Below are 23959 nucleotides of genomic sequence, written 5' to 3' on the forward strand. Positions count from 1 at the left end.
AAAAGTCACACAGCAGGTCAGTGGCAAGTAGAATCCAAGTCTCTTGTAGCCCGGTCCGTCACCCCAAGCGGTCATTTATCTTATACTCCACCCAAAATTTTTTTCCCAACATCTCTGTGTGGTTTTTGTATTTGAACATTTATGCACATGACATTGTAATCTAAACAAAAGTCAGACCTTAAAGTTAAATCATTGCTTTGAAATGTTACAGTAACGGGTCCTTTATTCCATTTGCCTTCATGAATTCAGATCTTCTTTCGCTCCGCTTCTCCTTCAATCAGACCTGCCTGTAACACACATTGTATAAGTTGATATTTTTTTTAAAAAAAAAAAAAAGGAAAAAATTACTTGGTTTGGAATTTTAAGGCCAGGTGCCATACTAAAATATTCTGCATGGAGGGTCTCCGTCAGGAAGAGGGCCAGAACCACACAAATCTCAACGAAGTAGATCTCTGCCACCTGCTCATGCAGGTGAGAGTGCAGTACATCCTACCTTACATTTATAATAGTTCCTCTCATCCCACTCCTCCATCTAGCACAGGGGTTCTCAAACTGGGGGTTGGGACTCTCTGGGGGTCACGAGCTGTCAGCCTCCACCCCAAACCCTGCTTTACCTCCAGCATTTATAATGGCATTTAATATATTAAAGTGTTTTTCACTTATAAGGGGGGGGTCGCACTCAGAGGCGTGCTATGTGAAAGGCGTCATCAGTACAAAAGTTTGAGAACCACTAATCTAGCAGTTTGCCCACCCCTGAAATGCAACATGGACTATTTAACACTGAATAGCAACAGCAGCTTAGGACAAGTAGTGAAGAAGTGTCATTTGAAGTATCAATATGTTAAGTGTCCCTCTACAAATTTAGCCTTTGACCAGACTACCAGAGCTAAAATCTTACTTTCTGCTACGCGTAGCTCTGGACTGTCACAGCACCACTTCCTGCAGTATCTAGTCTGCCATTCAGGTACTGATCTACCTTGCCACGTCTATTATTCTTGAAGCCTGAGATTCTATTGATATAGTCTAGGGAACTATACTGTCTTTCTCCCAAACTGTAAGTAAGTAAGTACTTTATAGGGCTCCCATTACTAAGGTATGCAAGCACCTCACAAGCTTTAAGGTATTTATCCTCAACTCCCCTGGGAGGTAGGAAAATGTGGTTATCCCCATTTTACAAAGACACTGAGTCTCAGCTTTTTAAAGGTATATAGGTGCTTTCAAAAGAGCCTACATGTCTAATTCCCATTGAAAATCCCACTAGGTGCCTGGCTGCTTCCACAGGGCCAGATTTTAAAGGAATTTAGGCACTGAAGTGGCTTGCCAAAGCTCCCATAGGAAGCGTGGCAGAGCATGGAGTTGAATCCCATTCTGATTCTCATGCTAACCCACAAACCACTGGCCTATCCTTCCGTCTCACTCTGTTCTGTAAATATAGGATCTAGAGAATAAAGTCTGGTATCAATACAACTAATTGACAGCCTCAGAAGTCAACGATTGAATTACACAGAGCAGTGGTCTGCAGACATTTTATCTTGCACACCCCCCATTTACCCCTGTCTGTGCCCTCCCCCTACTCTTTGGGGACCTCTGGCAAAGAGATTGCTCTACCCTTTAGCATATAGGTGTATTTCCTCTGGAAAACCATTGAGATTAGCCTCCCTGAAAGTGTCCCCCGCCCCCCTCTGGACACACTCATTTTTGTGTGAATCACCTTGCTTTCCACTAGCAAAACATCCCTTTAGCAACTGCAACAATTGGTTACACGGAAAAGTTATACAGGGGAGAGATTGAATGTAGTTTGTGTCATTCAGCAGCTGGAAATGAGGAGCCAGCGCCAAATGAGCAGCCTGCTCACTGCAGACCGTAGCAAGTGTGCTGTGGACAATTGGTGGTCCACTGGCCACAGTGTGTATGACACATACTACAGGAGAAGCAGATACATAACAGTTAAGGCATAAATTCTTGAGCTTCTGCATTAAACCCTTCTTTTATCATACCACGTAAGATTGCAAAGATATTTTAAAAGTAATTTTGGGTCGGCAAACCTGAAAATCCAATTAGTGAGCCTTCACCTATGAGAAAGAAAGGAAAGGACTTCCTCCTAAATGGGTAAGAAGCATTCAAATGACTCACTGGCTGCTCTTTCCGCTTCCCCGATAAAGGTTTTCACAAGAGAAAGATCCTTGTGTAAATATTTCCAGAAATCATTATTCATTATTTGTATTGGAGTAGAGGCTAGGAGGCCCAGCCACAGGCCAGGACCCCATTGTGCTAGGTACTATAAAAAAATCCCTGCCCTGAAGAGTTCACAATCTAAGTAATTTGAACATACAGTTCCCATTTGAAGTCAAAGCATACTTATGTACACATCTGCAAAGTCAGAGTTTGGCCCCTATGTTCGGCGAACCTCTGAGCACTGCAACTTTCCAGGGCCGTCTCCTAGCTGAGGTTTGCATTTGTTCAGTCAGTTGATTGAAGGAAAGAGTTAGTGGGTAAATGGGAAGGCCAAGATTTTCAAACAGGACTAGTGATTTTGATTGCCTCAGTATTTAGGTGCCTTTCCTGAGACATCTCAAAAGGCTCTGATTTTCAGACAGTGCTGAGCATCTGTCCTATTTAAAGTACGGGCTGGATACATGAAAACGAGGCACAGAAAACCCCTCGTCATGTCTGAAAACCTTTGCCCAAAATTCTAGGTTGGACACTAGACTTCTTTGCCTTTGCCGGTCGGCGCTCTGCTGGTCTGTTCATTAAGGTTCTGCTATTTTTACTTTGGAGCTTGTACCGGAATAGACACTCCACAGTGAGTGCACATTAGAGGGAGCAGCATCCATATGGCCTGATCCTTCAGCTGGCAGAGTTACGCTGTGGGATTAACAAACTATGAATGCTGCATAGAATTGGGATGAAGGTAAAATTTATCTGACTTTGATTTTATTTTCTCACTTGGTGCAGAGACAGAACCAGCATTGCTAAACACCAACACCCTCCCCCCAAAAAAGTGGTCCTTTGAGTTTCCATCATAATAAATCAAAGCTTTACTTACCAGAGCTCCCTTCAGACCACCAAGCATGGAGCGCTGATGTGGGCCAGTGCATTCGAAATGCTGCAGTTCACCTATTTTTTCCATTTCACGAGCAAGCTGAATTAGAAGAGGATACAAGTCTCATGGAAAGAATCTTCTGCTAGAGGCCTACACTACTATGCTAGATGGACATGCTTTTCTACTTCAAATTCACCATTCTCCCTCCCACTACAGAGAACCAGTGTTATCCCACTTTTGTTATGGTACGTTTCAGAAATGCTCCTGAAAGTATAGGTGAATCACAGAAGTTAGAAGGCTCTGACAAATGGAAAGGGCGGACAAAGGCTTTCAGGTCTGGTTACTAGTTTGAATCCAAGCGAATGGCCAACATGTGACTGTAGCAGGGCAGTTACCCCACTCCTGAGAGAAAAGGCTCAGCTGACTGGGGAAGCAGCCACACCTGGCCCTGTTATAAAGGCTCAGGGAGGAGCTAGGTCCCTCTCTTGAGCTGTGGAGAGAGACCGACCTAGCTGCTGGGGAGAAAACAATACTTGGAGCAGAGCAGAGCTGGGGCACTCCAGCCAGGCCACTCCCCAGACTGAGGACTTGGTAAAGGCCTATGCAGGTACAGGGGCTGGGAGGTGCAGCCCAGAGATAGGCAGAGGCAGCTGGTCCGACCTCCTTGCCAACGATGAGTGGCCATGACACGCTACAGTTTGCCCCAGTGAGCGGGGGCTAGATGATGACTGGCAGTAGCCACTGAGGCAAGGTGGGGCTAGAGAGTTGGGGGTTCCCCTGGGAGGGGAGACCCAGACTGTGGGTTACTGCTGGGGGCAGAACCCCGAGCTAAAGGGGCACCGGGGTGCGAGAGGGACACGGAGCCAGTAGCAGGCGAGATACCAGCCTGCAGAAGGCACTCCATACACTGGAAAAGAGCTAATTCCCAGACGACTGGCAGGAGGCGCCGCACTGGCGAGGCTTCACTTTGCTACAGTGACCAGTTACCAGTGGGCAGCTGTTCCTTGTCCTCCCTGAGCTCAAGTGGAGCGAGTGTTGCCATCACAAAATAGCTGATTGGAATCTTAGCTGACAAACTAGCAGAGAAGTTACGGACTGGCTGAAACTGGAAACTCTCGTTCTTAGAGGCGTTCCCTCCCATCAAACATGAGATGCTCCGATTTTAAAATAAAACACACAGCAGTGCTTAGACAGATAGGGGAAGCTGCCACTGTCTCTCTTCTATTGCTAGAACTGGGTCTCCAGGGCTGTCAAGCTGGCCTCTTTCACTAAAATGAAAATTTTCCAAAAAGTTTTAAAAAATGTATTAGATGTCTGCACTGCAATTATCCACCCACAGCTGGCCAGCGGGAGCTGGCTCAGGCTCAGGGCTATGCAACTGCAATGTAGACAGCTGAGCTCAGGTGTCTATACTGCAGTTTTATAGCCCACAATCCTTCAGCTGACAGGAATCCATGAGTGATTAATTGCAGTGTAGACGTATCTTTAGATTCTCAGGCTGCTATTCTGCTCTCATCCTCCGGAGGGCATGTGAGGAAAGGTACAATGAATAAAGTGTCATTTTAAAACCAAGAACCTACCTCTTGGAATGATTCTACCAGATTTTCAGCATCCCGCTTTCCTCCTGGTTGCAGGCCATAAGACCAGTGTTGAGCCAAGCAAATCTCCACAGACAGAATAAACAGGAGGAAACTTACAAAGAGCTTCATGGTCTTCTCCATTCTACCAGAAAGCAAAATATAAAGGCAAAAATAGTACAGGGACTGAACAAAGATGGGGGCGGGGGGTACTCTATAAAAAGACAACTTACACCTATACTTGCAAACAGCTGCTGAGAATCCATGGGTCACAAATCCCCCCACCCACCCCACACCCGATTATTCAATAATCAGTTTAGTATATTGGGGTTATGGCTCAATTCTTTTACTACAAAACCATGACCATATTTGTATTTCCGAAACGCATCTTAAATTCTAGCCCAATGCACCTGAAATCCAGCTGTAGCTCAAGCGTATTTCTAAAAGATCTGGATGTGCTCAACTCCAGGATTAAGGGTTAGCCCATTATAAAGAGAAGGGCCATCTGCACTATTTGGACACCTCCCCAGAGTTTCAGGATCGTCTAGATCCCAGGGTTTTGGAGCAGGCCATTGCAACTGATCCATTCAATTTAATCAAGTTTCTCTTCTAATACCTCAGTCCTTGAAGAATGCCCTGCAGTCTTTCCCAGTCAAGTATCTAGACACACTGAGTGTGCAAAATGCAATGCATGGTCTGGTTCAAGTACATTACCTGCTTGATGAGAGGAGCTGCTGAATGAATAATTCCAACTCTGCTTCTTCAGAGAATATCCTACCTGTTGTACCTGTCATCTCGCTTTTTATATACACGTATCTTCTCCTAATACTGAAGCTTTCCCTGCAGGTGACAATTTAATGGTCTCATGTGGACTGTAATTTTGTTCTTAAATTTGCTATAGCCTACCAGAAGTGAAGCATGTAATTGGAACACCCCGGGTGTAGCTATTAAATTCAGCTGAGTGTCGTCACTAAGAGCCATAAACAGTCTTTCTTTTAAGAAGCCATAAATCGGAGGTTCCCTAGGGAAAATCCTCATTTTTCTTTTCAATGGTTCTTAATTATTTTAAGTAGAAAGTACATCCTGGGTAAGTTTGGAGTCGTTGAGATGCAACCAGTACTGTGTGCAACAGTTTAAATGTACAAGGAATTCAGTTCGTTAAACGCCAAGCATCTCTGTACATCAGACCTCAAGGGCCACATTTTACAAAGCGCTCAGCTTCCATTTAGGCACCAAAACAAGCAGGCAGATTTGCAAAAATGCTCAGTACGTTGAATGCCCATTGGGTGCTGAGATACTTTGAAAATGTGGTCAATATGTTTAAGTGCTTTGAGATTCTTGGTTCTATAAAACTGAAAGTATAATTTGGATGATGCAGTAGACAACTATATTACTTAGACTGGGGCATGGGCTGTCTTTTCGTTGTGTGTTTGTACAGCATTTACAACCATGGGGTGCTAGTCCAGGACTTGGGCTTCCTAGGTACTACTGCAATAACAAACTATATTGATGCCTTTAAGCAGTGACCTTTACACTTTTTGGAGCTGAAAGGTATTGCAGACTATAAATATGCTGATAGACGCCAATAACAAGGGGTTAAACTCAAACTTTGCTGCAAAAATATGAATTTTTATCCAGCTGTTTGCTCCCATGCTCCCCACTGTGCATGTAAGTAGTGAAATACCCAAGCCCTCGTGTTTAGTAGCCCATTCACAGTCCTCCTCTCCCCTTTCAGATTAACGGATTAAAAAGTAATTTGATAAAGATTAAAGTATTTTAAGGAGGATTTACTTACTTTGGGAAAAGAGCAATTTTCTCTCCTAATGTAACATCTCAACAGGAAGGGCTAACACACGACTCCTGCTGATACAACTAATCAAGCTGTTAAAATGGTTTAGTAAGTGAAATAATACCTAGGGGTAAGTTACAGAACATAGGAAAGGACTTGCATAGTTTTTGTTTATTTCTTGTATTTTAGAAGTCAAAACCTTTCCTCAAATTAACAACAGATAGGCTTTGCAGACACACACGGCCAGATTTCCAGCTGCCCCGCAAACACAACTGGAGCCACATTTTCAAAAGTCTTCAGGACCTACCAGTTCCCATTGTGATCCAGTGGCCAGGTGCTGAACTCTCTTGAAAAACCTGGCTCTGAATTATGATGCCTAAAAGGGAACTTAGCTCTCTTGAAAGTCTGCTCTGCGTTTTTCAAGGTCTGGTCATTCACGCTTTTAGTACACAAAACATAATTTGCCTTTCACTTGCAAGTAAGACTTTTTCCAGCTTATATTTTCCTTGGTCCACCTAAATAAGAGTCATATACGTTGCGGCAAAGCATTTTAAATGTCTTGTATTTTCACAACCTTTACTCAATTAAAAAAACAAGACTCCTTATAAGTATTTTATACTATTTATTGATGCAGCCAGTTTACATCAGGCTAGAACCTGCATTTTCAGAACAGGCCATTTTTGGCTATTCCTGCAGCCTTGTCTTAGCAAAAGAGGTACCTTAAACTTGTCTGCAAGTGAACAATGCCTTATGCTATGAGTATTCAAGTGACTATCAGTGAAAGTTTAAATATAATTTATACGCACTGATTATGAAAATAGATTTCTCCCATACAATATTCTACTTCTGCCAGCTACAAATATGACAAAAATAATTCATTTAAGTAAGTACGTTTCTCCAGCCTTACATTCCATTCTTCCTTCAATGCATGTACATTACCTCCCTGTTAAGGAAAATGACCCTTCATTTATAATGCAACTTTTTGCCATGAAGATAAGTGTTGTCAAATAAGTCAGAAGGCCTAAGAGCCTGATGAATCCCAATTCTGCTCCAATTGGCTATGCGACCTTGAACCCAAGAAGGTCACGTGACATGATCGAATCAAAACCAATACAGCCCCATTCCCCCCAGTCATGTACTTTTGGGGAGCTGATCTTTCCTAGGAAAATAAATGGTTTTGCTGTAACTATTAAGACCACACCACCTTCCTTGTACAGAAGGCAGTAGATCTGCACTTCTACAGCTAAAAAAGGGACCCACTGAAGTAGCTGTGACTAGATCTCGGTTAACAAGGGCAAGCTCTGCAAATTTAACATCATGCAACATTTGTTCCTATCTTCCAGTAAGATTGGTATTTCCTTTGATTTTGACCTGTTTTAAGTTAGTGAGGTAAGTATTCTTGATGCACCCAGGTATTTTTTGGCATAAAACGTCTGTGCTTGTTTGTGTACAGAATAATCACAGACACATAGGAGAGGTTCTCAATTGGTGTTACAGTGGAAACAGCTTATTGAGTGAAATTCATTGGTGGACGGAGATCCCATAAGGCTTTCTGCAGTGCAGAAAGTCCATGGTTCCCTGTCCACTAACGGGGAGAGGGGTAAAGGAGAGGAATTTTGGACCAGGGAAGTGGCTCCCATGGTTTCATAGACTATCAGGATTGGAAGGGACCTCAGGAGGTCATCTAGTCCAACCCCCTGCTCAAAGCAGGGCCAATCCCCAACTAAATCATTTCTCTGAATAGGCTCAACATAGAGCATTGGGGAAGGTCTGTGCTATCCATGGTTTCAGTGAACAGAATGCTTGCATAGCATGCGTTCAGGGGCAACAGCTGCCATTCCATACACAGCAGCAGAGACCATGGAGAGAGAGGCTGGGCATCAGTCCCTGTGTCCACTTTGCTGGAGGAATAAACTCTCTTCCTCTTCCTAATCCACACTTAATTTCCTGTTTAAAAAAAAAACAAAAAACCAAAAAACATGCACTTAGGCTTGGTGCTAGAAGGGACACGTACAAGCTAGAGATTTTCACTTGTCAGCACTCCACACTGACATCGAAAGGACTAAATAAGTAGTGTGGGTCTCGGAACATGCTCCTTTAAGTTCTAATTATAACAAAGCTCCGCTGTGCATGAAGATTTTCTAGTGAAGATATAGTTGCAAAGATGCTTCCACTGTATATTTCCGAAGTTGGTGGAGCCATTGCATACCTAAATTCAAGCTACAACTAGGCAGTGTTACCTGTGATGACTTAGTTAAATGCTGTTCCCCGCACCCAAAAGAAAGTACCTGAAAAAAGTGTTTTGGGAACTCTGTCCCCACCACATTCATCATTTAGTATGCTGTGCATGAATAAAGAAACTAACTGTGGATATACTAATACTAATTGTAAACCTGAACATTTCTGCTACTGTAGATGACTGACATTTCATATATTTATACTGCAGATACAAATGTAATAAATATAGTTGCATATATTGTGCTTTTATAAATTAAAATCCTAAAAAATGCATTCCAAAATGAGGTGATGCTAAAACAAGTCTAGTTAAAAAAAGTAACACTTCTAGTTCTAAAACTAGCCCACGTTCCCATCTCCATTCAAAAAATAGCAACAATGTCTATTCTTACACGTATTAAATAAAAGCCCCCTCCCCCAAAAAGTGATCAGAGGTGTTTCCTTAGGCACTACTGAGGGTATAAATTATTGTCTAATAAATGGTATGTCTAGATTATAAAGGGAATGGGTGGAGAAAGAAAGTCACAATAAGTGTTTTTCATTTCTTCCTCTTCAGCAAGTATTCTTCCAGTCAACTGTGCCAGGCCCTATCTGACACTCTGAGACATGTGTAAAGGCGTCAGCATCTCTTCAAAGATAGCTCCTTTTACGTTAGAGCCTCTCAAGTTAGCTTCTTGTAGATCACAACCCGATAAGTCACAATTCTAAAGGATATAAAAGAAAAGCCTCTCAGGTTAAGCGTACAAAGAAATCACTCTGTGATAGTCTAAGCTAATATAAAAGTACGCCCAGCTTCTGTTGAATGGTAGTTAAAGCAAGCTAGAATTAGTTGGACACTGTAATATTACCCTAAATTAGCTACTCATGGTAAACTATTTGAGATTGAGACTTTGGTTACTTACCACAAGCAGCTACAGTCAAATTTATTTTTAGTGAAGGAATTTGATAAGATACAATATAAACACCTCATCTCAAACTAGCATTTGAACCACATTGAACAAAGCTGATGGAAAGGTAAGAATTGTTGCCATGCCAACAGACATAACTGAAGGGCATATCAGCAATTTCCTCTATCATAACAGCTTTATAGGGCTTGTGAACATACCAATTAAGAGAAGTAATTTTTCTACAATATAGACACTTAAGGCACATTGCATGAACTCAAACAGCAAGGCAGGCTTCCCCATGCTACCCTGCTGAATGTGGCATGATTCTCTCCAGTAAAGTCAACAGCAAAGCTCCACCTGTCTTCAATGAGTGCATGATCTAGCACTAAAAGTGAAGTGTAATAAAATCTCCATGCAACTGGGTCTTCTGCAGTTTCCACGATATGCTATGCATCCGATGAAGTGAGCTGTAGCTCACGAAAGCTCATGCTCAAATAAACTGGTTAGTCTCTAAGGTGCCACAAGTACTCCTTTTCTTTTTATAAAATCTCCATGCACATTCAGATCCGTGTGTCACTTTGGAAGAAAGGCCAAAAAGATTTTTGGCAAGCTGAAAAAACTAAGGTTTGAAGTCTTTATTCCTCAGCCCCTGGGGCAAGCGTGAAGCAAGAGCAAAAGTACTGACAGACTGAGATATGGGCGATTTGGGGCAATAAAAGGACAAATACTAGAAAATTGACAGCTGCTATACTTAAAATCAGTGCCTCTTCATTGCTCCCAGTTTAAAATATCCTTGTTTTCCATTTAATAGATAACCCAGCTGAAAGGAATTAACCTTGTTAAGACCCTCTGTAGATGCTGAAGTCTAATAATTCTATTGGAAGTTTAGTTCAACAAGTTATTGTGTACGAAACAAAAACATTACTCACTTCTAAGTCAGTTCCTGCCAGAGTTGCTCCTCTGAGGTTACAGTTTTTTAGCTTTGCATTTTTCAAAGTTGCAACTCTTAGATTAATTCCTGTCATCTGACTTCCTTCCATGTCAACACCTTTCAGGTTAGCACCTAAAATACACAAACAATCGGTCTACAAAAAGAACACTCAAGGGTGAAATTCACACAGCCAACCCCTGCACAAAGCTAGGGTAATCATGGGGCTTTTGGGACTTGCCCAAACTCAATGCAAGCAATGGCAGAAACAAGACTAGAACTCAAGAGCTCCTGCCTTCCAGTAACATGCTCTCAATTCACTAGACAAAGCCTCCTCTCAAATATATTGATTCCACAAATTAAGTTTGACACTCTGCCATGTACCATTTAACATAAGTCACAGCACCGCTTGCACTTTTAGTCTGTACGACGCCCAAAGCAAGTGGATACCAGAGAGAGAGACTATTTTTGTTACCTTCCAGGTTAGCTTTAAGGCCAGAGGGATCTTCAAAATTACATCCTTTCAGCGATGCCCCTTCTGCATTGGAACAGAGCATCTTTACACCTTGTAGGTTTGCACACTGGCAAAGAAAGAGGTACATGCTATCAGTAAGATTCTACACACAGCTCAGAGAACGGCGGAGACCAAAAGGTAAGAACAGCTTGTCAGATTGCATCATTTATCTTAGGCTACGGCTACACCAGAGCTTACAGTGGGCAGCTGCAAGTTCTCTAGTGTAACTGCTCTAAGCCGATGGGAGAGAGCTCTCCCATCGACTTAATTAATCCACCCCCAACAAGCGGCAGTAGCAACCCTCCCACTCACATCGAGCACTGATCCAGAGAGGTCAGCTCGTTCAAGATTTGCACAGCAAAGGTTGGCATGGGCTAGGTTGCAGCGGCTTAAGTTAGCCATCTTGAAGTTTATGTATCGAAGACACTGTCCACGTTGGTGCTTAGGTTGGTGGAACTTATGTCACTCGGGGGGTGACTTATTCGCACTCCTGAGCGGCATAAGTTATACCGACGTAAGTGGGGATTGGCCCTGCTTTGAGCAGAGGGTTGGACTAGATGATCTCCTGCGGGCCCTTCCAACCCTGATATTCTATGGTAGTGTAGACATAGCCTTATAATAAGGCACTGAAACCCATTATAGCACAGCATATAGTGCCATCTAAGGAGGAGGAGTGAAATCTTATAACGCTGTTCCCCTGCCAGCCTCCTAGAATGGGGAGTAGTGCAATAACCCACAGCAGCTCTTCAAGAGACGCAATGCAAGCTCAAGACTTAAAGCTGTATTTACTTTAGACCTATGCTTCCATAGGATCTGAGGAGGGAAGGAAATTAAAACTTTGGGATGAACTATAAACTTGTCAGATCAAGTCTTTGCGTAATCAAACATTTTCAATAAGACTTGTAAAGCGATCTATACACTCAAGAGCTTGCAAAGGTTTTTAAAACAAATGTAGCTACTTTGTATTTGTTCCCAATATTGCTCTTCTAAATTACGTAAACACTGAACAGCGGAGGCTTTCCGAAGACACAATTCTCACATCAAGCACTGATCCAGAGAGGTCAGCTCGTTCAAGATTTGCACAGCAAAGGTTGGCATGGGCTAGGTTGCAGCGGCTTAAGTTAGCCATCTTGAAGTTTATGTATCGAAGATCTAGCCGAGAGAGATCTGCACCACTGAAATTTAGACCCTAAAAAAGAACAAACAAATAGAAGTTGAAGATGAGGTTTAGTCCAGTGGTCTAAGCACAAAACCGAGTCAGAAGCTTCAGCGTTCTAACCCCAGCTCTAACACCCTCCCCATCTGTGACCTCGGACACAATCTTTGACTCAGTTTCCCCATTTCTCAGATACGAACATTATTTTCATCAGACAGATATTGGAGCATTAGATTACGTGAGGAGCTTTACAAATAAAATTATTTGTTTTTATTTATAACACACTGAAGCCCTAGACACTTACTATTACAATCTGCTTGAAAGACTTTATAATTCTATTTCATCCCCACACATTTTTTTCTTGTGCATGTAAGATAAAACATTAGACGCTTACCTTCATTTTGTATTCTACTTAAATCCAGATCTTAACAAATTTATTCTCAGACAGGTGAATTTACGCAAGGAGCTTACAACATTACACAGTGTTCTCAGTCCCTTAAACCAAAGAAAAATATACGCAAGAACACCTTCTGCTCCATATGAGAGCGAATGAAATGTAAATGCAAAACCTCACACATTGTCCTTAGTTATGTTAGTTCATTTTGCATTTAAATAGGGAACTGATTAATTCAGTGAATGGCTGCTACATGAAATCTTCAACCTAAAATAATAGAAGACAAAAAGCAAAACAGAGGGGCTTTTTTTCCCCCTGCATGATTGGTTCTGGATTAGCCATATCTTTGAATCAAGACTTCCTGTCTCACATTTAAAAGGAATTAAAAGGGAAAAAAGGAAAAAAACCCACACAGGGCTTGGACTTCACATCACTAATTGTCACATGAGATGTAGGGCATTTTGCTGTTGGACTCTAGTACTATAGTTCAAAGCAACGTTTGTATTATACCTGACAGCGCAGTTCAGACTTAGTTGGGGTTGCCAGCAGAAATCGGACAAATTCCTTCCGGGATATAGGAGAATGATCCTCAGCTGGCTGAGAATTCTGCAAGAGAGTTGCATCAAAGAGTTTAAAACTAATATTTATAGAAGCGAGAGCTAAAATTGATTAAAAAAAAAAAAAAAACCCAAAACCCCAAGGCCTACAGTCAAATAAAATAGAAAAGTTACCTTAATAGCTACTTCCAGATGTTCAATCAACGAATCAATACCAAAAAATCTGGCTTCTTCCAAAACACCTAACAAAAGAAAAAAAAATTACTTCGCTATTTAGAAAATAAGGGCCCCTTCCTGCATGATGCCAAACTCCCTCCTTCGCTGGGATATGAGGAAGTTTAAAACCTCCCAAGATGTGCAAGATCTGTCCCAAGGATGGCAAGTGCATAAACTCTATTCCCCCACCCCGCAATTCATCTTTTAACTCTCAGGAAGACAAAAACCATCTCTTGTTGAATTTAAACAGTTCACAAGAAGTACATAATACAACTGTCAACCATATACATTAATTAGATGTAATTAGGGTGGAGGAAAGGAGACCATATCCACAGATTAAAGGAAAAATCATCCATCAATTTAGTGACGGTGTGTTTCCAATACAAGCAGTGTAGAAGATCTGGAGTACATGAGGGTTAAGGAATTAAACCCAGAATTATAGTGATAGGTTAGGGCATGGCAAGAATCCTGACAACCCTCAAGCTGAATCGGTACCAATATATTATTTTCATTCAACTGTAAATCACAGAATCAAACTTAATCAATAACAAATGGACCAAAGTTTTAAAAACATCTACAAACCCTCAGATATACATATACAACTCTTATTGACGCCAATGGATGTACGGAGGGGCAGAATTTAACCTTTGATGAGGAATAAATTTTAGGGATGTCACACAGAAAATACATACCTAGCAAATTAACGCCATCATTTACAATGAGCTGCCCATGACGCAAATAGTTCAGAATTGGTTCAAAGTACTCTGGGCTGCGATCAATTAGGAACGCTCCCCTGCGATCCTGCTTATTCCCCCAGGCATCTGTTTCCACACACAAAAAATATGCAGTGTATTAAATTTGGTACAGTGATAACTTTTCATATTCAGATTACTACTGCCACACCACTCAAAGCAACAGATTGTAATGAGCTAGATAAAAGATTGACTTGAAGGGACACAGTCTGGAAGAGAATGAAAAGAAAAATAAAAAAACAACCAAGAAGTGGCAATTGTAAATCCAAAACACAATTCATGTTACAGCATAAGAACCAGCAGGTGAATCAACATAAATCGGAGGAGAACTGGACTGTTTTAGTTTTACTGGAGCATGGACTGTATTTTTGTCTCTTGAACAGTGTTAGCACATTGACTGCATTAATTGAAACAATGGTCAAATAAGAGTGAGATGCAACTAAAAGCATTCACAAGTATTACCAGTCGTAAATTACATTTTCAAGATGTCATACAAACTTTAAGCACAACAGGTGAAAAGTAAAGCATTTTAAGTTCTGTTTTGGTACTCTAACATATACTCATAAGGAAGGGGTACGTTTCAAAAAAAAAAAAAAAATTTAACAGTGCTTCTACTAACTTTAAGGAAGAAGTCTATTTCAAAATACCAACCTTTATCTTTAAACATATGGGCCAGCATACTGTCAGGTTCTTTATTAACTAAAGTGCTCCTGGAAAATAAAGCAAATTCAATTTATCTTTAGCTTGTCTAGCTCAAGAGGTACATTGCAACAAATCAAGAATTTCCTGTACCTACAGTTATGAAAGTGATGAGAGTAAGAGACAGATCTCTAAATTACAATGCTGTCCCAGACTTATTTTCATAACATGTATAGTGTATTAGGTCAAATTTACTCTCATAAGACATCTTAAAAGGAGAGAGCTTATTTGATTGATTAAAAAGTAGAGAAGATTCCAAATACAATTTTCCAGCAAGTTTTTAAATACTATCTGAAAACTGTTCTAAATCAGTAATAGTGAACAATAAGATAACTGCCCAGAAAGATTTTCTCCTAAATAAGTGATTTTTTTTCAATGTTTTTTTATTTGTCCTCTGAAGACTCACCAAGTGAACATACAGTGGTTGACTCACGGAAGTAAGTCTATAAAGTTCTTTGAAAACAAAAATTAAATAGTTATATTCCCACCGTGTAGTCGTAAAGTATCGGCCTCCAACATTTAGTGTTAACCAATCCGTGTGCGACCCTGTTAGTTCTTCATGAAATTTTACGTCTGTCTGAGGATCTACATTGATGAAATGTACAAAGTGATCTTTAGTCAAGTATATTTCTGAATAACCCCACATTATAAGATACCTCTTCTGAAAACTGTTTGCACACTGGTGAAAAGAATTTCATATATATTTTACATTTACTTCAAATCTTTCTTCGTAAGTCAAAACATTAGTCAACCCCCCCCCACCCTCCCCACACACCTACCAATGAATGGCTCCCCTTCGCAAACGAACAAAACATCATCATCCCTAGGGGAAAAAGAAAAAAAAATTTGTATAAAAAGTCATTAATCCAGGGTTAACCCTTTCCCAATCAGTTTGCGGCAATGGAAATTGATTATCATTTACTTAGAACGTTAGCATCCAATTCTGATCTCCCATTGATTTTATGGGTGTAACACAATTTCAATGGAGATACTCCCAATTTACACCAACGTAGGCCAGGCAAGAATCAAGCCCTCTGTTACTTAGCAAGTTTAGTTCAGTTCATTAGTTGTATCTCCTGTGAAATGTATAGTACCTGTTCTCTCTTGTCTGAAGTACATATACTCTTGCCGTCTTAAATGTCCAATCCTCCAACCCTCACACATGTAATTCACTGGTAGAAGGGCTGAAGGATTAAGCCACATACGTACTCTGTGCATTGGTAATCCCTTTAGTATACACATTTCTGTACAACAATTCAGATAGGTATTAAATGTTATGACATCCAGTTGATACAAGCAGTTTAATTTCTCCTCAAAATTAAAAAAAAAACCCAAAAAACAAACACTTTGGCTAGGATATCATAGCATTTCTGTTTTGGCAAATTAAAACATAAGATGACCTAAAACATAAGATAGGAGAATGTTAAAGGGGAAAAAATGTTAACTCTCTCTTGCTTCAGGGCATAAAATGACTTAAAACAAGGTTCAGGATGGAATCCACACAGTCATGCAGCATTCCATAACTGATCAGGGGCACTTGTGATGGGATTTGCTTTCCTCTAAAGCACCAGGTATTGACCACTGTTAGAGCCAGGTTATTCAAGTCGAGTTATTGAAGATCCAGGAGGACAGCCCTAAGTTTTCTAACCAGTATCTACACAAACTGCTTTTTAAATGGCCTCTACAGCACTTTCTTCATATATTTTCATAGAACAGCATATTAGTATTAGTCTCAATTAAGTTAGCTTTTGTTTGGACAAACATTACCTGATCAATGCAATATCATCAATGAGTCCACCTTTCCCATTGTACACACTGGTCGCTTTTATTCCAAGCTTATTACTAGCCACAGACAGCAAATCTGATAATGTCCCATAAACAGCCACCACCTATAAACAGAAGACAGGTAATTTAGTGCTACAGATACCGTTTGTGGATATTTTTTCTGGACATTTAAACTACTGTTTTTAAAAGAAGAACACACATTATTTATACTTAATATGAAGGGGGGAAAACAACAAGCCCGCACGTCACAATCTAATGGCCCCCTCTAATGAGTTGAAACAGTTGTAAAGTTTGTTTTGGTCGTGTCTTTATAATAACTAAGAAATACCTTGGGCGTTAAAGGATTTTTTAAAAAACATGTTTTATTGAATGCACAGTGATGATTAGAATCCTATTCTATCCAGTAGGACTTAAGCCTCTTATTTCAAATCCCTCTACTTCTCCCTCTATTCTACTGCTCATGAAATTGCTGCAAAATTTCTTTAAAACAAAACACACAGCAAGTCCCCAAGAACAAATAGAGAAGGGGGGAAAAAGTCTCCAGGGTATCAAAGTGTTTACAATTAGGAACATAAGAAGTGTCATACCAGATCAGGCCATTCTGAAAGTAGCCAGTACTAGATGCTCAAGAGGAAAGTTCAATAAACCTACCCACAAGCATTTCCTGACCCCCATCACTAAGTGATTGATTTGCGGCCTGAATCTTGAGGGTTAATATCCCAAATAAAAATAGATATCTAACTTAATTTTAGATCTTCTCATTGTCCATATAAATGTGCAGCCTTTCTTGAACCCTAAAGCTCTTGGTCTCAACAGTATCTTGTAGCAGCAAGTTCAAGAGGTTCATTACACAATGTGTGAAAACAAAAATAAGAATCTGTGGACAGGTAATGTTACTAAGCTCTCAAAAATAGCATAACTCTTAAGCAAACTGGCACTATGCTCTATCATTGAACAGATCTCTATTTTTTGTACCAAAAGAGGAACTAGTTTGTTGATAAGTGTCACAACATGGACACTGATTATTTTAAAATTACCAGGCATTGCCAAGTATCAGCCCATGATCCAAAGGCAGTGTATGGAATTGAATAGTGTAGCCTGTGGCCATTCATCTGTAATAAGCATGTCCCATGGAGACCACAGGTCACTCCATGCCTTCATGCTTTGGCAGATGTACCATATGTGTAAAACCTAGCAGAAACCACAGTGATCCAATTGTTCCCATCTGTCAAGTGTTAAGACTGGGGGTGCTATCATAACCAACCCTAGCAACAGACTGCAATAGCAGAAACAGAATCAAACCTGTTAGTGGCATTTACTCAAAAAAAACATTGGAGCATTAAAATGCTGTAATGGCTGTGGATTTCTTTTCCATTCTATTTGTCCCTCTCCCCTTTCCCAGTCACTTGAAATGTCAGGTGTTCAATGAGATCAGGGCCTTGAGAAGGTCCCTGAAGTCAGAATCTCCACAAAATGCAGACCGGGAGAACCGATTACTGCTCAAGGTACAAGACAAGCACCAATGTTGTTGTGCGTCAGAACAAACTTAACTAGTTCCAACCCAATGCATTATTTATGGTTTCAGTGCCTCTTCCTAATCACCACACTGCCAATTTTTGTTAGGATGAGAAAAAAGGGAACGGAAAGAGCTGTCAAAAAGTGAGGAGGGTGAGGGGAAATCTACTATATAATTGATCCTCTATGGACTGAGACCAAAAAAACTCACCCTAATAAAAATCTAAAAATACGGTGAAGGACAAAAGAAATGTGCAGGTGTGTTTGCGAGAGGGAAGGGCGGAGGGCGGACAATAAATGAAGTTTCAAGAAAGCAGAAAAGGAAACAAATGGTGACATTTATAAGACTATGGCTTTTATATGCATAAATGGAAAAGATAAGAAGATAGCTGCTGAAACAATATTAGATGCACAGTATTGTAGAAGCACTTCTTGCTGCAATGTCTCCGTACTGGTCAATTTGTACAGCCCTACTGGCCTTGGCTAAGAAAGCAGCAATTTAATAACCTTTCCCACAGAACTGGTGCTGCCAAGCATCCTGCTGCTCACAGGAAACTAAGTCAACTAAGGGTTTCAAGGAGGGGATGATGGGCCAAACTGAGCCCGATGTAAGTGAGCTTAACGCCACTGAAATCAAATGACTTACACCTGGTTACACCAGGACTGAATTTGGTGAAGTGGCAGTAAGCAGTGAACAGACCACCAATAAAGCAAGTGTTTTTATATACTGATTATTTAGTTGAAAAATAAATATTGCTCATTTGTTCTGTTCCAGGGCTCTCTAACATTGCTTTCCATTGCAGCAGTGAAAACTAAGTCAGTTCTGTCATTCCAGTTAAATAACTCATGAGATATAGATCTAAGGCAGAGTGGGAAAAGGAGCTATGTTTAGTAAGACCTAGCGAGACCAGGCGTGTCAGGTAATATATTTTATTGGAACAACTTCTGTTGGTGAAAGAGACAAGCTTTCGAGCGTACACACAGCTCTTCTTCAGATCTTGGAAAGGTACTTAGAGTATCACAGCTAAATACAAGGTGGAACAGATTTTATGAATACCTGACAGTTGGTCATTTCTTTTTTAAGATTTTTATGCCGGCTAAGCCTAGAGAACTGAGCCTCTCTCCTCCTTCAGAGATTATTTCAGAAGCCTCAGATAGTGAGTAAAGTTTAATATCGCTTGTTAGCAGCAGATAACTGAAAGTGCAGATATATCACGGTAGTTGGAGATGGAAAAGACCATTATTGGAAGTGCATGCATATCCCCCCCCCCGATAGAGGGAATAACTCACATTAAACCAATATTACATTAAATGTTGGGCTAAAGGCCAATCCAGCCTTAGATGGCGATTTATAAAAACAGAACCCTAAGCAGCCTGCAGACTTTAATTTACAGGCCTGTCACTGCAAAACTAGAAGGAACAGAGCAGAACCTGCATTAACAATGACAATGTGAATGTGACTTTAACCACATGGAACCATGACTCAAGCAAGGAATTCCTAGTCTCTTTGAAATTCCCCTCCTCCCCCCCCCCCAAAAAAGTTAGTGAATACTTGACATATGCTCACTTTTAATGAGCTCAATTCCATTCCCATGGACTTCAATGGAAGTAGGACTAGGCCATAACAGAGAGGATCAGTAGAAAATCAGGCAAATACAGATATTCTTGAAAGATGCTAGCCCCAGATACTGAATTCATATAATCTACCCATAGAACAGGCACAGGATGGACAGCAATGCAAAGCTCCCCCATCCTGTCCTGCCTGCGTGTCCCAAACCTATCCTAGAGGGACACACTCTCGGGAATGAAAGGATAATTCAGTCTCCACGCCATGAAAAGGAATTGCTGCAGATGAGGCTGAAGTTTATTACACATAACAAAAACATGGTAACAGATCCTTAACAAGGTGCACCGAAATTCTAGCATCCCTATAAATAAGTCATTCATTTCTTAATTTTAATAGTGTAACATTGTATTCTTAACACAATAAAAATTATTAAACAAAACTTAAAAAAACTTCAACTTCCTTGTTTGAGGGAGGGAAGGAAAGAGGGATCATGTATTGGAGGCCGGGAGAAGAAAATTAAGGGTCTAATTTTGCAAGGCACAGAAGACCCATAACAATGAGAGGTTTCACTAGAGGTTGAAGGTAATTCCCTTGTGTGTATAGTAGAATATTCACAGAACAATTCCCTCCATGTACATATGATTCATACACAGACACTATTAAGTTTATATATTATCTTAAGAGGTTTAATTGCTGTTTTGGTTATGTTTCAGAGTAGCAGCCGTGTTAGTCTGTATTCGCAAAAAGAAAAGGAGTACTTGTGGCACCTTAGAGACTAACATTTTTTTGAGCATAAGCTTTCGTGAGCTACAGCTCACTTGCATTCGATGGAGTGAGCTGTAACTCACGAAAGCTTGTGCTCAAATAAATTTGTTAGTCTCTAAGGTGCCACAAGTACTCCTTTTCTTTTTGTTTTGGTTATAACATCTGTGCAGGGCCAGAGATTACTACTTTTATATACTAGTATTACAATCAGACTACAGTGGGAGACTGAGGGAAATTTTTCAAACATGAGTACCAAGATATATGGCTGTAGATTTATTGCAACATGTCTATCCACACAACCCTGCAGTATTTTTTCCCCCACCTCAACAGCTACAAACACGCTAGCAGGACTTAAGTCATTCACACAAAATTTGTGCATACCCATTGCTGTGCTAGAAAAAAATCCACCTTTATAGACAGATTTGAAAACCCTGCCCGCACCATCAGTAACCATGGTACTTAGACAGGGTGGATTGATTTAAATCACAAAGTGGAATGCCTCAATTTAAATCATGGATTTTAATCAACTTTTCCATTTGTACTTCAGTTATTTTCTAAAAACACAGCCCTCTCGTTGATTGAGCTCATGTTTTCACAGTTATTTACATCTAAATAGAGCCTTTACACTAAAACTGGCACATCTTTTTGCTAACTCCGAGGATACATTATAACTATGTACATTTATTTGAGGACTTATATATTTTCAGATTCTTACCAATTGTACATTTTTAGTATATTAGAAAATGATGAATGATATATTGCTTATTTACTTGATGCTTAAATTTTTGCTCATTACTTGTGTCAAGCTGTATTAGGATGGTAACTGGAATTTAAACAAACACACAAAACAGTTTGTGTTTTTACAATTTGTTTTTATTAAACAAAACAACCTTAAATGTTTGGGATATATAAACCTCATCAAAAAATGTTTCATATTTACAACTAAATGACTAAATAAACAGAGATTAACTGTAGTCAGTGAATTAAGCCCATGATTTCAGGTCAGTCTGGGAAAGTTTTCAAATATGCTTAAGTGAAAGAGAGTGCTGCTTAAGTTCCTACATATCAAAGTATTTTGAAAATCAGACAGTCTCCTAAATTACTTAGGCTAACCTACTATGCCACACCTATAAAGTCTGACCTCAAAAGTCACATGGTTTTCCCTCGACTCTCTCTTTTATATAGAAATGCAGACTTTAACTCAAAGTTTTTGATAGAGGCTCATGGATTCAATATACATACTTATTATTTAAATGTTTTAAGAGATTATAATAAATTTAGGTCGTATGTTTTGTATTAAATTCAGATTTCACTTTAAACAGCTATATCTTTTTGAAAAGAAACACATAATTTGAAGTAAAATAAAATCAAATTTAAATTTAAAAAAAAAAATCCTCATTTTTATCCATCTTCTTACTAACATTGCACCAGAGAAAGATGCATCATGTACTGGTATTTAAATTGCACCAGTAAGATTTACAACACCTACCCACTACCCCAGCTAAATTAATATGATGCCTGCAAGAGCACCCACAACCCATGCACACGGATTTACATTGTGAGGAGGGTTGCCAACGTTTGTTGGACAAATTCCTGGAGATTTCATCACGTGACATCATCTTAAATTAAAAGGTTAATCTTTAATTCTTGGAGACTCCAGGACAATCCCAGAGGGTTGGCAAACCTGACAGTGAGTCATTCGTACTGGCAAAAATTCACATCCACAAACCTGTGACACCCACAAAAAAAAAAAAAAAAAAAAAAAATACATACAACCACAGAGTTCACATATCCACAGGGCACCAGTGGCATCCCCTCCCTATTTCCCCTCCTAGCCCCGCTACCCCTGAGAGCTCCTCTGTCTTTCATCCCCCCCATACCCTTCATACCCCACTCCCCCAAATACTCTTCATATTCCCCCCAAATACCCTTCATACTCCCCCCTCCAGTACCCTTCATACTCCCCCCTCCAGTACCCTTCATACTCCCCCCAAATACTCTTCATATTCCCCCCCTCCAGTACCCTTCATACTCCCCCACCCCCTTCATAGCCCCCCCCTCCAGTACCCTTCATACTCCCCTCAAATAGCCTTCATATTCCCCCCCAGTACCCTTCATACTCCCCCCAAATACTCTTCATACTCCCCCCCTCCAGTACCCTTCATACTCCCCCACCTCCTTCATATTCTCCCCTCCAGTATCCTTCATACCCCCCACCCCCTTCAGTCCCCCCTCCAGTACCCTTCATAGTCCCCCCAAATACTCTTCATACTCCCCCCCTCCAGCACCCTTCATATTCCCCCCAGTACCCTTCATACTCCCCCCTCCAGTACCCTTCATACCCCCCACCCCCTTCATAGTCCCCCCCTCCAATACCCTTCATAGTCCCCCCAAATACTCTTCATACTCCCCCCCTCCAGCACCCTTCATAGTCCCCCCAAATACTCTTCATACTCCCCCCCTCCAGCACCCTTCATACTCCCCCCAAATACTCTTCATACTCCCCCCCTCCAGCACCCTTCATACTCCCCCACCCCCTTCACAGTCCCCCCCTCCAGCACCCTTCATACTCCCCCACCCCCTTCACAGTCCCCCCCTCCAGCACCCTTCATACTCCCCCACCCCCTTCACAGTCCCCCCCTCCAGTACCCTTCATACTCCCCCACCCCCTTCACAGTCCCCCCCTCCAGTACCCTTCATACTCCCCCACCCCCTTCATATTCTCCCCTCCAGTATCCTTCATACTCCCCTCAAATAGTCTTCATATTCCCCCCCTCCAGTACCCTTCATACTCCCCCACCCCCTTCATATTCTCCCCTCCAGTACCCTTCATACCCCCCACCCCCTTCACAGTCCCCCATCCAGTACCCTTCATACTCCCCCCCTCCAGCACCCTTCATACTCCCCCACCCCCTTCATAGTCCCCCCCTCCAGTACCCTTCATACTCCCCTCAAATAGTCTTCATAGTCCCCCCCTCCAGTACCCTTCATACTCCCCCCAAATAGTCTTCATACTCCCCCCCCAGTACCCTTCATACTCCCCCCCTCCAGTACCCTTCATACTGCCCCACCCCCTTCACATTCCCCCCCTCCAGTACCCTTCATACCCCCCACCCCTTCACATTCTCCCCACAGTACCCTTCATACTCCCCCCGTCCAGTACCCTTCATGCCCCCACCCCCTTCATACCCCAAATACTCTTCAGACCCCACCCCATACCCAAGCTCCACAGTTAACTCCCCCTCAAAAAGGTCCCCCCGCGCCCCCAAAATCTCCTCTGCCCTCGAGCTCCACCCTCCCCCCCCCCGTATTAACTCTCCCGCCCCCACGGCTCCCCAGGGTCAGATCCCTCCTTCCCCCTCCCCCCGACCCCACCCACTTCACCTCAGAGCCCCTCCCCCCTTCGCCAGGCCCCCCCTCACCTTCCCGTTCTTGGGGGTGCCATTGACGAACAGGGTGACCCGCCTCATGCTACCAGCGCTCCCGAGGCCACGGTCCGCCGGCGCCAAACCCGGAAGCCAGCACCTCTGACTGACATCGCCGGCCCCCAATCAGAGACCCGCTCCCACTCCTCTTGCCC

At 41.5% G+C, this 23959-nt stretch overlaps 2 protein-coding genes across 3 annotated transcripts; both read right to left on the reverse strand.

Annotated features, from left to right (window-relative positions):
• Nucleotides 1–192: 192 nt before the first annotated feature.
• GNRH1 (gonadotropin releasing hormone 1) lies at nucleotides 193–6873 on the reverse strand. Its single transcript, XM_027827833.3, has 4 exons — nucleotides 5335–6873; nucleotides 4624–4765; nucleotides 3047–3142; nucleotides 193–287 (listed from the first exon to the last, which is right to left on the reverse strand). Exons 1-4 carry the CDS (start codon nucleotides 5412–5414, stop codon nucleotides 246–248), a joined length of 360 nt encoding a protein of 119 aa, XP_027683634.1. The 5' UTR covers nucleotides 5415–6873; the 3' UTR covers nucleotides 193–245.
• Nucleotides 6874–7014: 141 nt separating this feature from the next.
• On the reverse strand, nucleotides 7015–23910 carry KCTD9 (potassium channel tetramerization domain containing 9). 2 transcript variants are annotated; one of them, XM_027827832.3, is made up of 13 exons: nucleotides 23802–23910; nucleotides 16515–16636; nucleotides 15527–15570; nucleotides 15236–15332; nucleotides 14700–14758; nucleotides 13989–14117; nucleotides 13255–13322; nucleotides 13034–13129; nucleotides 12115–12162; nucleotides 11286–11387; nucleotides 10935–11040; nucleotides 10461–10594; nucleotides 7015–9348 (listed from the first exon to the last, which is right to left on the reverse strand). In XM_027827832.3, the coding sequence occupies exons 1-13, from the start codon at nucleotides 23847–23849 to the stop codon at nucleotides 9232–9234; spliced, it is 1170 nt and encodes a 389-aa protein (XP_027683633.1). In that variant the 5' UTR covers nucleotides 23850–23910; the 3' UTR covers nucleotides 7015–9231. The 2 variants fall into 2 exon arrangements, with proteins under 2 accessions (XP_027683633.1, XP_007065559.1); XM_007065497.4 differs by lacking the exon at nucleotides 11286–11387 and having other exon boundaries at nucleotides 12013–12162.
• Between the last annotated feature and the right edge of the window lie 49 nt (nucleotides 23911–23959).

This window comes from Chelonia mydas, chromosome 26, assembly GCF_015237465.2.
Source record: "Chelonia mydas isolate rCheMyd1 chromosome 26, rCheMyd1.pri.v2, whole genome shotgun sequence".
In the NCBI taxonomy this organism is placed as follows: Eukaryota; Metazoa; Chordata; order Testudines; family Cheloniidae; genus Chelonia; species Chelonia mydas.